This window comes from Carica papaya, chromosome 7, assembly GCF_054855325.1.
Source record: "Carica papaya isolate Zhongbai chromosome 7, ASM5485532v1, whole genome shotgun sequence".
Classification (NCBI taxonomy): Eukaryota; Viridiplantae; Streptophyta; class Magnoliopsida; order Brassicales; family Caricaceae; genus Carica; species Carica papaya.
Genome location: NC_142315.1, coordinates 5,887,024 through 5,904,926, shown reverse-complemented (window position 1 = coordinate 5,904,926; position 17,903 = coordinate 5,887,024). Strand labels below are relative to the sequence as shown.

The 17,903-nt window shown below is 37.3% G+C and overlaps 2 protein-coding genes across 2 annotated transcripts; both read left to right on the top strand.

Annotated features, from left to right (window-relative positions):
- Nucleotides 1-260: 260 nt before the first annotated feature.
- Nucleotides 261-8,647, top strand: LOC110821962 (NADH-ubiquinone oxidoreductase 20 kDa subunit). The gene is made up of 2 exons (XM_088207496.1): nucleotides 261-781; nucleotides 8,094-8,647. The coding sequence occupies exons 1-2, from the start codon at nucleotides 372-374 to the stop codon at nucleotides 8,326-8,328; spliced, it is 645 nt and encodes a 214-aa protein (XP_088063622.1). The 5' UTR covers nucleotides 261-371; the 3' UTR covers nucleotides 8,329-8,647.
- A 1,405-nt stretch (nucleotides 8,648-10,052) lies between these two features.
- LOC110822071 (KH domain-containing protein) lies at nucleotides 10,053-16,130 on the top strand. Its single transcript, XM_022052077.2, has 6 exons — nucleotides 10,053-10,474; nucleotides 10,904-11,187; nucleotides 11,418-11,507; nucleotides 11,592-11,663; nucleotides 11,782-11,898; nucleotides 14,757-16,130. Exons 1-6 carry the CDS (start codon nucleotides 10,144-10,146, stop codon nucleotides 15,921-15,923), a joined length of 2,061 nt encoding a protein of 686 aa, XP_021907769.2. The 5' UTR covers nucleotides 10,053-10,143; the 3' UTR covers nucleotides 15,924-16,130.
- Nucleotides 16,131-17,903: the final 1,773 nt, after the last annotated feature.

Genomic DNA, 17,903 nt, shown 5'->3' with positions numbered 1-17,903 from the left:
TTATATATATATTTTTAATTATTTTTTATAAATTTTTATTTAATCTATAATTATTTATACATAAAAAAATACAAATAATTATTAGCATAGTTAAATAATTAATTTTTTTTTAAAAAAATATTAATGATAAAGATTTATTAAAATAATTTGAATTAAAAAATTTTAAAATTTAAATAGTAAATAAGCTCTAAGTAAATTATTTGGGGAAATAATTAAGTAAAAAAGTAGCTGCTGAGCTGGGCCTTTTCTAGCGAGAGGTCCAACAAACCCTCCATTGAAGTTGGAGGAGAATCGAGAGAGGGCAGGCCAATTTCTAAACCTCTCCTACAAAATTACTTTCTTCCTCCTCGACGATCCGAACCAGGAGAACCATGGCTCTCGTTACTAGAAACACAGCAACGCGTCTTTCTCTGCTTCTCTCTTCGCAGCGGGCCCTCTCTCTCCATACTACGGTCCCTTCTCTGTCTTCTGCCTCCCCTACCTCGCCGACGGCGTACTCGCGCCCAGGCCCGCCGGCAACCTCGGGTCCGCCGGAGGGGCTGTCGAAGGCAGCGGAATACGTGATATCGAAGGTTGACGATCTGATGAACTGGGCCCGTCGTGGGTCCATCTGGCCCATGACTTTTGGTCTCGCTTGCTGCGCTGTGGAAATGATGCACACCGGCGCCGCCCGCTACGATCTGGACCGCTTCGGCGTCATCTTTCGCCCCAGTCCTCGACAGTCGGACTGCATGATCGTCGCCGGTACGCTCACCAACAAGATGGCACCCGCCCTCCGCAAGTATGCCCTTCTTTCCCTTTTCGCTTTCGATGTACTTATATTCGTAGTTTTGGGTGTGCTTTCTTCGGGTTTCATTTAATCCGAGGTGATGGGATTTGTCGAGTGGTGAAAGATTTCTCTGTCTTTGTTGTCTAATTATGTTAAAGTAATTTCTCTTTATGGTTTGGTTACCTGGGTTTGTCGAATTGTTTGAAATTCCGGGAGTGGGCATGGTATCTTATTTGCCTCCGTATTTCTCTGATTTCTTAAGCTTTGATACTCTGTGTATGACTGCTTAAATTTGAAATTTATTTTTGATGTGCTTTGCTGGACCTGGAATGCGTGGGATGTTGTTTCCTATTGAATGCTTGTCGGGCATTTTGTGTTGATGAATTTTTTTTTATTTCCTTTTTTTTTCTTTATTTTGATTGTTGATGGATCAGGGTTTATGATTTTTCTCTTGAATTTCTCATGCAACTCTGCCGACTTCATAGTTGATTTATAGTACAAATGGGAGAGAACATGATTAGCATTGAGGTATAATTTTTCTGTAATTTGCCGAAGCTATCACTTCTTAACATTTTGATATATGCATTTGCTAATTTATTGAACATTACTGTTTTGATGGAAGTTGCACCTCGAAGATTTGCAATGCAAATGATCACGGGAAAAAAACTATTTGTAAATTTATATATAACTTCGGAATTAATTGAAACTGTGGAATCTGTTCTTAAGTGAAATAAGATTAAACCGAGCAAGTAGAGAGTGTGGATAAACAATAGCTTTGAAGTAGCTCTCAAACTCTTGTTTAAATTGCATGTGAACCTAGTTACTCAAGCAAATTTCTCAAAGTAGTTATAAGTTAATCATTTATCTATCCAATTTGTAGAAAATATAATAATTAGAAGAATAAATTAGAATTAAAAATAGTTATTTACAACTGTTATGTGCTGTAAATGGAGGGAATCACCAACAAATTTGTTACAACAAATTTGTTCTTAGAAACAGAATTTTGTTAGGTTTCTCTCCAGAATTTGTTAGGTTATTAAGGTAGTAGACTTGTATATATATGTGTGGAAATCATTCATAAAAAAAAGGAAGAATATTTTCTCTCAATTTTCTTCATGGTATCAGAGCCATACCTGATTAAAAAAGAAATTGATATCAAACCCTGCTGAGCCGTAATAAAAAATGGCCTTGCGTGAGCTTCCATCCTTTCCACCAGAAGTTTCCTCTGACTCTTATCATCACACAGCAACAACCAGAGCTGTGAGTGAACTACCATCATCCTGTATCACATGACATAATCTCGATGGCAGCAACTTTCTTCAATGGTCTTCGTCTGTCCGTCTCTTCATCCGTGGAAGGGGGCGTTATAGGCACCTCATCGGCGAGCTCATGCCTCCTCCAGCGTCCGATGCAAATGCACAAACCTGGGAGATCGAAGACAGTATGGTCATGTCCTGGCGCATTACCTCAGTGACTCCTGAAATCGGAGAGAATTTCATTCTCTACGAAACTGTTCATGAAATCTGGAAGGCAGCACAAGAACTCTACTCCAGCAAGCAAAATACCTCTGCAATATTCGAAATCGAGTCAACTTTTCATGACCTTCGACAAGGAGAACTCAGTGTCACCCAGTATTACAGTATCCTTAGTCGAAATTGGCAGCAGATGGACGCGTTTGAAGAGCGTCACTGGAATTGCCCCGAGAAGACGAAAAACTTCAAAGTCTTTGTGGAAGAAAAACGAGTCTTCAAATTCCTGTTAGGGCTAAACAAAAATCTCGACGTGATTCGGGGACGTGTTCTGAGCACCAAACCCTTATCGAGTATTCGAGAAGTTTTTTCTGAGGTTCGACGCGAGGAGAGTCGTCGGAAGATCATGATGGGAGAGAATGACCAACCTCACCAGACTGAAAATTCTTCAGCTTTCACAACCCGAGCGATTGACAGTCGAACGAAGAAGACAAGGCCCTGGTGCGACCACTGTCGGAAGCTATGGCACACTCGGGAACGTTGCTGAAAGCTTCATGGCAAGCTAAGTGGCTGGAAATCACCTTCGGGTGAGTGGAACATGTCGAAAGCAGAGACCTCCAACAAGCTTCGAGGAAATCACGTGACGGCTGAGGAAGTAATTTTTGATGAGATGGGAAAAGAGCCATTTACCCCTGAACAGTTGGAAGCCCTCCAACAAATCTTGTTCAAGAAATCTCACTCGGTCAGTGCCTCTGTGGCACACAAAGGTAATATTCATAGTTTATCTGCTCTTTTAGAAAAAGGACAAGTGTGGGTGGTAGACTCTGGAGCATCTGATCATATGGTGACGATTTCTCAATGTTCCAAAATTACAGAAGATGTGAAGAAAATATTGCAATCAGAATTGCAGATGGTTCTCTCTCAAAAGTGGCAGGAATAGGCTCTGTAAATTTGTCTCCAAATTTGACTTTCTGTTCAGTTCTCCATGTTCCGAATTTGGATTGTAATTTGTTGTTTGTCAACAAGCTATGTGAAGATTTGAAATGTGTTGCGAAATTTGTTTCTAATATGTGTAATTTTCAGGATTTGGATTCAGGGAGGACGATTGGCAGTGCTAGGATGAACTCGGGATTATATTTGCTTCAAGTCAACACCTCTAAAATACAAGTTCACAATACAGTATGTGAAAACTCTGTTTCTATTTCAAAAAATAATGATCATGATATTATGTTGTGGCACTATAGACTAGGAGATCCAAACTTCATGTACTTAAAAAGGATGTTTCCAATACTATTTAAAGGAAAAGATCCAGTTTCATTACAGTGTGAAGTTTGCCAATTTTCTAAACATACTCGAAGTTCATTATATAGTCTAACATATAAACCATCTAAACCATTTGCATTAATTCACAGTGATGTTTGGGGCCCTTTCAAGGATTCCAACGTTTTCGGAACTAGGTGGTTTGTATCTTTTATTGATGACCATACAAGAATTACTTGGGTATTTCTCATGAAGGAAAAATCTGAAGTGGGATCCCTATTTAAAAAATTTCATATAATGATTCGAACCCAATTTCATACTACCATTAAATTATTGAAATCCGACAATGCTTGTGAATATTTTGAAAATACTCTTGAAAAATACTTTACTGAACATGACATTATTCATTAAACATCCTGCGTTCATACTCCACAGCAAAACAGCATAGCCGAAAGAAAAAACAGACATATTCTTGAGATTGCTAGATCTCTCATGTTCACCACACATGTACCAAAATATCTTTAGGGAGAGGCTGGCCTTACAGCTACTTATTTGATTAATCGGATGCCCTCCCGTATTCTACAGTTTCAATCATCATACACTATCTTCTCAAAAATCTTTCTTGATTCTCACATCTTAAACACTTTGCCACTTAAAGTATTTGGGTGTTTAGCATATGTCCACATTCACAAACATCTTCGTGGAAAATTAGACCCAAGAGCAATAAAGTGTATTTTTTTTTTTGTACTCAGCAAATAAAAAATGATACCAATGTCTAGTTCCGGAAACCTGCCGATTTTATAATACCATGGACGTCACCTTTTTTGAGAATCAACCATTTTATTCCACCACTGATATTCAGGGGGAGACATTCACTCAGGAATATCAGTTGTGGGATGTGTGTGTACCACCTCTCTACCCACAAAATCCATCACCAAACAAACCTTCCTTGGAGATTGAACCCGAAACCTCACAAAAGAAATCAGAACCAAAACCTGTTATAGAAAGTACATTACGTGCAACGAGTGAGTTACGTGTCTATACAAGAAGAAACAAAGGAAAAGCACCCGAATCATTCAAGCATTGCCATGGATTCCCCATTGATCCAGGTAACGTAATCTCTGTACTAACTCTTAATTCCGTTAATTCTGATATTCCTATTGTTTTGAGGAAGGGCATTCGAACATGCACCAAACATCCTATACAGGACTATGTCTCATTGGACAAATTATCCTCAAAACATCATGCTTTTGTGTGCAGGATAGACAACAGTTCACCTGAATCCAGAACAATACATGAGGTTTTGGAAATTCCAGAATGGAAGTTAGCTGTCCTAGATGAGATCAGGGCACTTGAAAAAAATGAGACATGAGAACTAACTGATCTTCCTCCAGGAAAGCGTCAAGTGGGATGCAAATGAGTTTTTACAACAAAATATAATCCAGATGGGAGTGTGAACAGGCTTAAGGCTCGTCTGGTAGCCAAAGGCTATACACAATCATATGGTATAGATTATCAGGAGACGTTTGCACCAGTTACCAAGCACAATACTATTCGGGTACTCCTCTCACTTGCATCTAACCTTGATTGACCACTGTATCAATTAGATGTAAAGAATGCATTCCTTAATAGCGATTTGGAAGAAGAAATGTATATGAATATATCACCAGGGTTCGAATTAACTGACAACTCTCAGAAAGTGTATAAATTGAAGAAATCACTCTATGACCTAAAACAATCTCCAAGAGCATGGTTTGACAGATTCACAAGAGCTGTAAAACATAAAGGATATGAACAATGTCAATCTGACCATACATTGTTTGTCAAACATTGTATATCAGGTAAAAAGGCTATTTTGATTGTATATATTGATGATATCATTCTTACAGGAGGTCACATTGAGAATTTAAAGAATTCCTGTCCAAAGAATTTGAAATAAAAGATCTTGAAGCACTAAAGTACTTCCTCGGTATGGAAGTAGCTAGATCAAAAAAGGAGATTTCAGTTTCTCAATGAAAATACATTCTGGATCTCCTAAAGGAGACTGGGATGCTAGGAAGCAAGTCTGCTGACACCTCTATGTACTCAGTTATCAAACTTGGATCCAGAATCAGTAATAAAATGGTTGACAAAGGGAGATACCAAAGACTTGTTGGTAAACTTATTTACTTGGCTCACACAAAACCAGACATCAGTTTTGCAGTAAGTACAGTAAGTCAGTTCATGCATCAACCAACAGAAGATCACATGAGTGCTGTGTATCGGATTCTGAGGTATCTCAAGAAAACTCCAGGATAAGGTTTATTCTTTCAAAAAACAGACAGAAGAGGTGTTGAAATTTACACAGATGTGGATTGGGCAGGTTCTACAAACGACGGGAGATCTACATCAGGATATTGTACCTATGTTTGGGGTAACTTGGTTACCTGGAGAAGCAAGAAACAGTCTGTTGTGTCTCGCAGCAGTGCAGAATCTGAATTTAGAGTGCTCGCTCATGGTATTTGTGAAGGTGTATGGTTGAAGAGAATACTTGAAGAATTAAAAGTTCTCAACAATATGCCTATAAAAGTATGATGCGACAACCAATCAACAATTAGTATGGCCAAAAATTCAGTACATCACGATAAAACTAAACATGAGATTGATCGTCATTTCATCAGAGAAAAATTGGAAGATGGGACTATAACTCGGATGCATATTTCAACCAATCAACAGATCGTAGATATTCTAACTAAAGCTCTTCATAAGAGAACCTTTGATGACATAATATCCAATCTAGGTTTACTCAACATATACGTAAACTAGATTGAGGGGGAGTGTGGAAAATATAATAATTAGAAAAATAAATTAGGATTAAAAATGGTTATTTACAACTGTTATGTGCTGTAAATGGAGGGAATCACCAACAAATTTGTCCTTATAAACAGAATTTTGTTAGGTTTCTCTCTAGAATTTGTTAGGTTGTTAGGGTAGTAGACTTGTATATATATGTGTGGAAATCATTCATCAAAGAAAGGAAGAGTATTTTCTCTCAATTTTCTTCACAATTATTCTACAAGAAAATAGAATTTTGTAATTCATTTTTTGAATGAAGCCTGGATGTTGGTAGTAGTTACCAGTAATTTTTTAATGCAAATGTTTGGTCCAAAGGCCCATTTTTTGGAATGGGAGTAGGAATACAATAGAAATGAGATAAAATATTTGAATCAAGATAGTACTTTAATGGCACATTGAGTCGTCAATTCAAGCTATGTGGATTTGTAATTTTCATATTGACAATTGGAAATGGAAATCTGTTATTATAGGATCCAACAAGTGTGAAAGTGGTTTAATTGGAACAAATAGAAAAGTTATGGTTATATTCTAAGATATCTAGGAATCAAGATACAGGGACAGAGTGGAACTAGAACAGGTTTGAAGTACGAGCCAGAGCCTTTGGTGCTCTTGGAGTAGGAACTGTTCTTCACACATTCTTTGGTGTTCATTAATTAAATTTCATTTGAGATCGATGTGAATTAGAAAGATAGTCACCATTCTTTGGGAGCATGAAATGGTTTGAGACTTCCAGAAAGTGTCGTATTAAACAAGCTTGTACTAGACCTGATACTTGTACCTGAGGTATGTAAAGGATCATACTGCTGTTTCTCAGATATTCTATAAGCTACCAGATTCTTCTTGTCGAACTGAAATTTGTTTTTTTAAGAAGAAAAAGCAAAATAACAAAATAAACAAAACACCAGTTGAGTCCCTCCCAAATTAAAAACTTTACAGATCAGTCAAACTAATCTATTCGGTCGTTAGAAGAAAGATCTTTAAACAAAAAACCCAATGTCTAGAACTATAAATCTTTTACTCTAATAAAGGGATAATCTAAGCCCAGAAAGGCCCTTGTATTTCTTTCCTATTCCGGATGTCCTGGAACTGAAATTTGTTAAAGCTTACACACGAGGAAAATTAGAGAATCAACAGGTGATGCAAAAGTATTCCTGCAAGATTTACAAGAATAAAAGATTAACAGGTTCATGGAATTATAAGGCAATATAAAAGAACTTAATGTTGAGTCTAGATTATCTTAAGTGGCATCGGTTTCAACCTGTGGAACCAGATCTTTTCTGAAGTGAAGAATTAACAGATCAGATACTCAAATAGTGCAGAGGAGAAAAGTTAACTTTTTTTAAGACAAAAAGGAGAAAAATTAACTAAATAAATGGTTTATAAAAAAAATCTAAGATATTGTAGTTTTATCTGTTGGTGCATGCTTGTGGTTGTACTTGGCGAAGATTAAACCTGTTTACATCTTGATGTTGTGAAGATTAAACTTGTCTACATCTTGATGTTGGGAAGACTAAACCTGTTTAAATCTTGATTTTAGTACTATCTAAAGGTGTTTATGCTTCACTTGGTTCAAGTGTATCTTATCTCCAATAGTTAATGTATAGAACTTTGAAATGAGCTTATCTTGGAGTTAGAATTGTTACTTTCATTTAAGTTTTTGTTCCATTACTATTATAATCTTATTTCTATTTAATAGAACTGAAATTAGACCAAACTTAATCTGATTTTTTTCCTGAACTTTTATTTCATTCTCTTTGTAGAGTTTATGACCAAATGCCAGAGCCAAGGTGGGTCATTTCTATGGGCAGTTGTGCCAATGGAGGTGGATACTACCACTACTCGTATTCTGTTGTTCGAGGTTGTGATAGAATTGTCCCGGTGGACATTTACGTTCCTGGTTGCCCACCAACTGCTGAGGCCTTGCTTTATGGAATTCTCCAATTGCAGAAAAAGATCAACAGACGCAAGGATTTCCTGCACTGGTGGAGCAAATGAGCATGTCAAAGCTTCTTCTCTAATGTTTTGGCAGCTGCGTTTATATGAGCTAATAAATCCGACCCTAGTATCTTTTCCCCTGGGGAAATGCCATGTAAAGGGAGTAAACCTCTTCTGAATATACAACCTAGTTGTTTTGTGTTTGTTTTTGTGTCCCAGACATTTAATTAATCAGACCTTTGGTTTTCTAGTTATCGACAGCTCCTGTATTCATCCCGTGCCTGCCATATTTTAATTTTTCATTGTGTTGTCTACTTGTTCACAGATTTCCATGTCCTTAAGCTGGATTTTGAATAAATGGAGGTTTTGTGTTTCGGCAGGTTGTTCCCTTGTTTGCTTGGAGTATTATTTCTTTGGGGTGGGCTGGTTGTGGATCTATAGTTGGGATTGAAGTAGTAAATATGTTGTGTTCGTTCAATCTCAAATCTGTTAGGTTCATTTGGCAAAGTCTCACTTTTATGATTATTCTGTTTACATATATTAGATCTACGTAATACACTTTTTATGTTCGAAGAAAAAGTTTATTTCACAGTGAGTTTTCAGTACATTGGACATTTAAATCATATTTATCCATCAAAAACAATCTCACAACTACAAATGTAATAACCAACATTGATAGCGAACAATATAACATTTTTATATTGATGGAATTTTTTACGATGGATTTATTTGATTATGTTTCAAATTGCATCTTATGTTATCTCACTCTCTTTTGTGTGTCATGTCTTTAGAAATTTTATGTAATCTTTACATAAGTTCTGAAGTTAAAATTTTACTAAGAAAACGTGGAATTTAAATAAACCTATTACACATGGGGATTATACTAAATGAAATCTGGTACCCATACCTTCCAATAATTCTGTAAACTTGGATTTTGCTTGATCTGAGCATTCTGCAATTAAGCTTGGAGGGTGTCCAAACACATTTGTTGTTTTGATTCCATCCCATCATTGCAACGTTAGAAAACAGAGAAGTAAAAATGAAGAAATCAGTTCAAGGTTTCCTAACATTTTATTAAATATCTACTATATACTAGCTATATGTTATGCTTATATTTGAATAGAAGTTTAGGTGTGTTTACACAACTATTCATTGCGATATTTTCTCGAACATTTAAAAATGTATTAATTTTACCATTATATAAAGTAATATTCGAGTTAAGAGAATGCCAGCAACAAGAAAAACGTTAACAAAATAAACACAAAGTAAATTAATTAGCCCATAAAAGAGCTGAGAGTTTTCTAATAAAATCAGCTAAGATTCAAAGATGTATGTATTTTGATGGCAAAAGTTGAAGTTTCTTCAACGATTTTGCTCAATGTTTTTCAAAGTTTTAAGACAAGTGTGTGTTTTTGAATGAGAAGTTGAAGGTAGAAGAATGGAGGAGTTGGCTTTCGCTAAAGTATAAAGCTTACGTTACTTTAGTTATATTCTGTAATTATATAAGTTTCATGGCATCTTTTGATATCTCTATTGTTATTCGGCTGAAATATTCTTTTATTATATTAATTTATATAAAAATAATTATAACATTTTATATCTAAATAAGAAAAGTAATATAAATAATTATAGACAAAAAAAAAGAATTTAAGATATGGGCTAAAACAAAATTGAATCTTCTGGGCTGGGCTGGGCCGGGCCGGGCCTGGGGCACAGCTTTGCCTGTAGTAGACTATAGACCTTTATTTCTGTATGCAAATCAGAATATTTACGAATACGAAACCCGGTCTCATCTTTATCTTCAGTGTCTGCGTTAGGGTCTCTTCTTCTCTTTCTCTTTCTTTCTCTCTCTCTCTCTTTCTCGCTCAACCAAAAATGGCCGACGAATCGCGGTACTCCGCTGTCACAGACACAGCAACAAACAAGCGGAAATACGATGACCAAACGCCTTCTTCTGGAACTCGTAGGTCCACGGGTTTCTCTTCTGGTCCGATCCCGTCTGCCTCGCCGGATTCAGTGGCTGCTCCACCGGCTTCGTACAATAGCGTGCCGCCGCCGGCCGACGAAATCCAGTTGGCAAAGCAACGCGCGCAGGAGATCGCTGCTCGTCTCATCAGTGGAGCCGACGCCAAGCGTCCCCGCGTTGAAAATGGTGCATCTCTATTTGATTCGAATGATAAGGGATTTAGTTCCTCCGCCGTCTCTGGTATGTTTTTTTTCTTCTTTTTCTTTTCTTTTTTTCCCTGTGTATCTGCTTACTTATGAGTTATTGGTTAATTTGGATGTATGCAATTTTGTGTATCTTTCGAGTGATTAATGAACAGTATACCTGTAAACTCAATGTTTGAACTGGTTTCTGCTTCCTGCTTTAGCTTTTTTATTGTGCACTTTGCCTATTGGTTTCACCTATCTCACCGTCTTATGCGGAGGTAGGGTTTTGTTAGGGTTTTAATTTGTTTTCTTTTTAATAATTGAACCGATCCCTGCTTTTAATGGTAATTGCTGAAAGTATTGTATGCATTAATATTTCTTGGTTACTTTGTAAGTTATATGAAGCATGGTAATGCTTTTACTTTGTTAGCCATATGTTGTATGTGGATCTGAAGCTTAACGAAGGTTGATTGATTTAATGCAGATGGAAAGCCCCTTTCAGGCTCACTTCCTTCATCTATACCTCTCTCGTATGGTAGTTTCCAGGGTACAAGCAAGAAGATTGAAATTCCAAATATAAGGGTAGGTGTTATCATTGGCAAAGGTGGCGAGACCATAAAGTATCTTCAACTTCAATCTGGAGCCAAGATCCAGGTTACCCGAGATGTGGATGCAGACCCGAATTCTCCAAACAGAATGGTAGAGCTCATGGGTACTTCAGAGCAAATAGCTAAGGCAGAGCAATTGATCAATGAGGTTCTTCAGGAGGTAGGCTCTATACTTCCTTTTGCCTCCTGATGTTTCCTCCTCTGATGTACTTTATCTTCTAATTGCAAACATTTTGGGCTTGTGTTTTTGATATTCTTTGAGAATGCTAGTTTTTGGAAGAGAGTTACATTCATGCACGCTAAAGGACTTTCTATTATAGACATGAAATCTTCGAAGACTTTTTGTGCTTTAGTATCAATGTAGTTGTCTAATGTCTAAATTTTGACCAGGCTGAAGCTGGGGGTTCAGGCATTGTTTCTCGAAGGTTAACAGGACAGGCAGGGTCTGAGCAGTTTGTAATGAAAATACCAAATAACAAGGTATATATATGAAGTTTGTGCTTTTGTTTTCAGCTTATTTTTCTGGTTGCTTGAGGGTTATATGCTATATCTACGTGGTCTCAGGTTGGTCTGGTGATTGGGAAAGGTGGTGAAACAATTAAAACCATGCAAGCTAAGTCTGGAGCTCGTATTCAGGTTATTTGAAATTCACCAGCACCATTGTTTTTGGATCCTTGCCATTTTCTGCTTGATGCCATGTGATGAATACACACTTTGGTAACATCTTCATTTGTAATCTGCCTCTTCTGTGTAGGTAATACCTTTGCATCTGCCCCCTGGAGATACATCAACAGAAAGGACATTACAGGTAGATGGGACCAGTGAGCAGATTGAACATGCAAAACAGTTGGTTAATGAAGTCATAAGTGAGGTAAGTTTGGTTGTTTGTGTTTTGTCGATTTGGCCAATTCAACACTCTGTCTCCTTGAACTTGGTCAAATCTTGGCATTGGAAAGATGATACTTAAAATGTATTCTTTGGCGATTCTCTTATAATATAATTTTTTTCAGTTGATTTGGTTGTTTAGTTATTGCTATTGTCTAGCTATGCCAGGACCTGCTGAATACTTGTATTTTTTTTGTGCATTAGTACTTTCTTTTACTCTTTTCTTTTTGTCACAAGTTCCTAGGTTTTACTGATTTTTTGTGCTAATCTAACCATATTGCAAAAATTGGGTCTTAATTTCTTCGAGTGCCCATTCATTAAATTGTGGATATAGTTTGGATATTTTCTTTTCCATTTGTTGGACTTGTAAAATCCAGAGAAGTGCAGATATCCTTTGTTGCTGCTCCAGTTGGCTTTTACAGCTGGTTGAGAATATAATCCTGTGTGTCAAAATGACCCTTGGAAGAAAGCTGAGCCTCTGCAAAATTTACCACTTCGTGAGAGTTTCCTTGCTCATATTAAATATTTTTTTTGGTTTTATATTAGTATTGGGGCTGGTAAGCATGGTATACACTGTGGATATCTTACGGATGAAACTGTGACTAAACTTCTTGAGTTTGAATGTCTAGTCTTATCTATCTGCAGCTGGTTCCTTTGGGGTTATTTTGGATTTATCAGTAGGCAGAACTCTCCTGGGTGGCGTTCAGTAGCTTCATTTGCCAAAATTGTCAGAGTGCTTTCTGTCCTCATAGTGCTTTAATACTTTGTTGAATAATTAGTTTGGGGAAACTCTTTATAATTAATCTCTAGGTTGTTATGGTTATAGCAAATATCTTATCATGTATATCTCGTGTCCATCGTCAAGTCATTTGAAGCTATATGCCAACTGAATGGTTTATCGGATAATGACATATTCTACCAGAATGTGCTTATGAATTTTATCGTATAACTGATATTGTTTTTGAGAACTATTGTAGGGTTAGTTTATAGTGGACCTTTGGTGACACCAACATGGATTCCTTTTGTGTTGGTGTTTCCTCAGCTTGCCCTGGTATGGTTCTGAATCCCATTTTCTGATACTTAGCAATGATGTTTTTTGAAAGGAGCTTCAAATTCACTTTTGATGGCAGAATAAAGTTTGCCAAACTATATTGTCTTGTCTATAATGCGGCCTGTTTTTTTAATATCTTGGTGGTACCAGTATTGGAATCTGAAGGAAGTACTAATTACATTTTCCTTACACTGCTTCCCATCAAAGTATTTTTTTGATCGTCAGTGCTGAACTTACTGGCCTACTAAATCATACATAGCAATGACGTTTTTTGAAAGGAGCTTCAATTTCGCTTTTGATGGCAGAAGAAAGTTGCCAGACTATATTGTCTTGTCTATAATATGGCCTGTTTTTTGAAAGGAGCTTCAATTTCTGATATTTAGCAATGATGTTTTCTGAAAGGAGCTTCAAGTTCACTTTTGATGGCAGAATAAAGTTGCCAAACTATATTGTCTCATCTATAATGTGCCCTGTTCTTGTAATATCTTGGCAGTACCAGTATTGGAATCTGAAGGAAGTACTAATTGCATTTTCCTTTACACTGCTTCCTATCAAAGTGATTTTCTTGATCTTCAGTGCTGAACTTACTGGCCTAGTAAACATACCTCCAAAAAAAAATGCTGTCTACATTCTGTTTTTTCAAGAATGTATATAGGTGGTTCCTTGATTGGGTCAGTTTCCATTTTCAACAAAAAATATTTGTTCTTGAAGGTTGGGTCATAAGAAGATGGTGTTTTCAGTCTATGGAAATGCAGCTTAGGTTAACAGCAAGCTTCAAAGCTACTGAGATTCACATCCAATGTTGAGAGGACTGGTGGAAATTGATGCATTTAAACTTCTAACCTGAGAATATCAAAATCTTCACCTATGCTATTGCTTTATGAAGTTATAAATTTATTTTCTGTTATCCAAATCTAAATGGTTTTTTTTGGTAGATTTGACTTTCCTTTTTAAATTTTATTCAGTTAAATCAGAAATAATTAACTTCCTTATATCTTACATAAAAAAATATGCTTGTTTATATCTACTGGTAGGTATAGTTATCTTCTAGGATGCTGCTTTAATCTAATGATTGTGTTAAAATAACAACTGATATGAATACTCAGATATTCACATCCAATATCGAGAGGGTCCATGGAAATTGATGCATTTAAACTTCTTACCTAAGCATATGAACATTTTCAAACATATTTTTGCTCTGTGAATATAAATTTATTTTCTGTTATCCAAACTTAATTTTTTTGAGAGATCTGACTTCTTTAAATTGTGCTTTTTATCTGAGAAATTATTAACTTCCTTAAATGTACTGATAGATGTAGTGATCTTCTAGGTTGCTGTTTTGATCTGATGCTTGAGTTGATATATGATTGATATGAAGCTTAAAAGTTACGTTAAATGGTGTAGAAACTGCTGTGAACTTTTTGCCTGTTTATGGCAATTTGATTTGCAAATATTTGTTGCTTTTATATGAAATGTATGGCATTTTGTGGTTCTTTTTGCACCCATTCACTTCGAATAGGGAGAGGGATGGGCTTCTGCAGGAGAAACTCAATTATTTCATCAAACAGTACGGTATGTAGGCGTTCATTCCCCTTCAGAGTACAATATGAACTCTTTGAACTCTCTTAGTCCTGTGTGGACGTATCACTATTTGAAATCTGTTTTGCTGGTTTTTAGATGTGCTGTGTAGGTTTTATGTCTGTACGATCTATATTTATGTTTTGCTTTATGTCTGTAATGCTTCACCTTTTCTGAAAGCTCACCATATTTATTTAAAATACAATCTTGTGCAGCATCGCCTTAGAAATCCAGGGATGGCTGGAGGATACCCTCAGCAAGGTTATCAAGCACGACCACCAGCAAGCTGGGCTCCATCTGGAGCTCCTCAAATGCAACAACCTGGTTATGGCTACATGCAGCCTGGAGGATATCCTGGTCCCTCACCTCAGTATTCTCAACCACCTTATGCAGGTTATCCTCCACAGGCATCTGGTGGTTACCCTCCCAACTGGGATCAGTCATCATCCCAGCAGGCTACTTCAGGAGGTGGATATGATTATTACAATCAACCGCCATCTTCACAGCAACAACAAACTTCTGGTGGCTCTGCTGCTCCGGCAGATAACACCGGGTACAATTACAATCAGCCTCCCTCTGGCTACAATCAGCCAGGACAAGGTTATACTCAAGATGGCTATGGTGGATATCACACACACCCACAATCTGGTTATGGGCAGCAACCAACATATGATCAGCAGCAAGGTTATGGATCAGCACCTAATTATGGCAGTGTGACTAATCCAACTCAGGAGGGGCACACTCCATCTTATGGTTCTCAGGGGGATTCATCTCAAGCACCTCCACCTGTGCAGCCCCCTGCCATGGGTCAGCAGGGATATAGCTCAAGTCAACAGCCAAGCCCAAATACTGCAGGTTATCCACCCCAGGGAAGTGCTCAGCAAGGCTATGGAATGCCCCCAACTTCACAAACTGCATATGGGAGTCAAGCACCAGCTCAGTCTGGATATGGAGCAGGCTATGGAGCTAGTCAAGCACAGAAGCCTCTGGCAAATCCTCCTGTCTATGGACAGACCCAGCATTCTCCCAGTGCCGGAGGCTATGCCCAGCCTGCTCCTGTTCAGCCAGGATATCCCCCTTCACAGCCACCATCATCTGGCTATACTCAACCCGATTCTAGTTCACAGCGTGCCCCACCATCTGGTTATGGAACTACATCAGGTCAGTCAGGTTATTCTGCCTATGGTGCTCCACCTGCAAATCAGCAAGGTTATGTGCAGGGACAGCCGCCTTACAACACCTCATATGGTAGTGGTTACTCCCAGCCTCCAGTATACTCTGATGGTAATGCAACTGGTAATGCTCGTGGGGCCTACGAAACAGCACCAGCTTCACAGACTGTCCAGCAGAGTGGAGTAGCTAAAACGTCACCCAAGAATTGATGATTTATGTTTTGGGAATATCTTGACTATTTTCGTTTGTTCTATTAATGGTTAATTGTGTTTCTGTTGGTAGGTTAGGTTTGCTAGTGTTTAGACCTGTTCTGTTTGCTTAAATGTTTTGAGATAGTGAATGTTGATGATCATAGTGATCTGATTTGTCTTTTCATACTATGTGGTTGGTTATTATGAATTGGGTGGTCTTTCTGAGATGGAGACTATTACTGCAGAATTTGTTTGGGGCAAAAGGGGAGGTCCCCTTTTGGGTGTCTCATTGACAGTAAGGCTTTGTTTTGGGGATGGTGTCTGTCCTCTGATGCCGAAGTGCCAAAATTTGGATTAAGTGGCTTTTACAAGTCAGGATTTTCAGGTGGAACCCTCCGCCAAGATCCAACGTTGACCCGAGCTACAAGGCGGATTATAAATTGATTATTGGGTTGTAGGACATTTTAATTTTGTCTCGTCAGATGTGCTATGGACATTTTGCTTTGCAACAGGACGGCAGTATTGCTACTATCTGCAGCTTGATATTCCAGTTTTTAGCCTTTTCGGAGGGCTTGGTTCTTTGGCTTAATTTTTTATTATCTCAACAGTCATAGTTAATTTTATAACAAAATACTATTAAAAGCGCTTTTTGTAACAAATTTTATTAAATACTCTGCTACTTTTGAAATTTATTCTTAAAACAATTGTACCATCTCATGATACATGCATTAGTCGTGCCAGAACGACCAGACACCTTATCAACTTATTAATAGTTTAATTAGTAATAGCTTGTTAATTAATTTCATTTATTTACAATATAATTAGATAAATTATGTTAATTGATTATATCGAACTTTTCGACTATAAAAGACAATCTAACATCATATAATGATCTTTAAAAGATAATAAAATTTTTTCTTAAATAAAAAATATTTCTATTAGTAATTCTCATGCACATACATTCATTCAATTCAGTATTTGAAAAGAACCTAGGGTTTAGATTGTGTCCAACTCTTAGAGCCAATCATTATAAATATACATATTGCCATGAGTAATGGGTTATTGGTTATCATGTACACAACTCTATATACTTCAGTTATAGTAATAACTAGTTTTTATAAAAGAAACTGCAATCTCTTAACAATGAAGTATGATTTATCGTGCGTAAGCTAACCATATCAGTCTGTGAAGTTGGGGGCATTCCGTAGCCCGGCTGAGCACTTCCCTAGGGTGGATAACCTGCAGTATTTGGGCTTGGCTATTGACTTGAGCTGTATCCCCCTGAGAACCATAGGAAGGAGTGTGCCCCTCCTGAGTTGGGTTGGTCACACTGCCATAATTAGGTGTTTATCGATAACCTTGCTGCTGATCATGTGTTGGTGACTGCCCATAACCAGATTGTTGGTGTGTGTGATATCCACCATAGCCATCTTGAGTATAAAATTGTCCTGGCTGATTGTAGCTAGAAAGAGGCTGATTGTAATTGTATCCGGTGCTATCTGCCGGAGCAGCAGAGCCACCAGAAGTTTGTTGTTGCTGTGAAGACGGCGTTTGATTGTATGGAAAGACCTGTTCTGTTTGCTCTTAAAAGTCAGGATTCTGAGGTGGAACTCCATCAAAATCCAGTATTGACGATAAGCAGCTGAGCAACAATGCGGTATAAATTGATTACTGGGTCCTTAACCAGTCAATTCCAAGATTTAGACTAATCTAAGAAGGCTTCTTCCTATCCCTATGAATTCCACTGGATCCAAAATATGATACATTGGAAGAATCTTTTGGGTCTTCCAATATCAATAAATTGATTGCTTAGATCAGTTGTTTTCTGGATCCCAAAGATAATATTGACTTCTTCCAATAACTAAAAAATGTATCATGTCTGAATTTAACTGGATTTATCAGTGGTAGAGAAACTAGATCGGAAAAAAGAAGGATTCTAATCATAAGATATCTAATAAAACTGTCATTAGAATTGATATCTCATTCAAAAAAAAAATA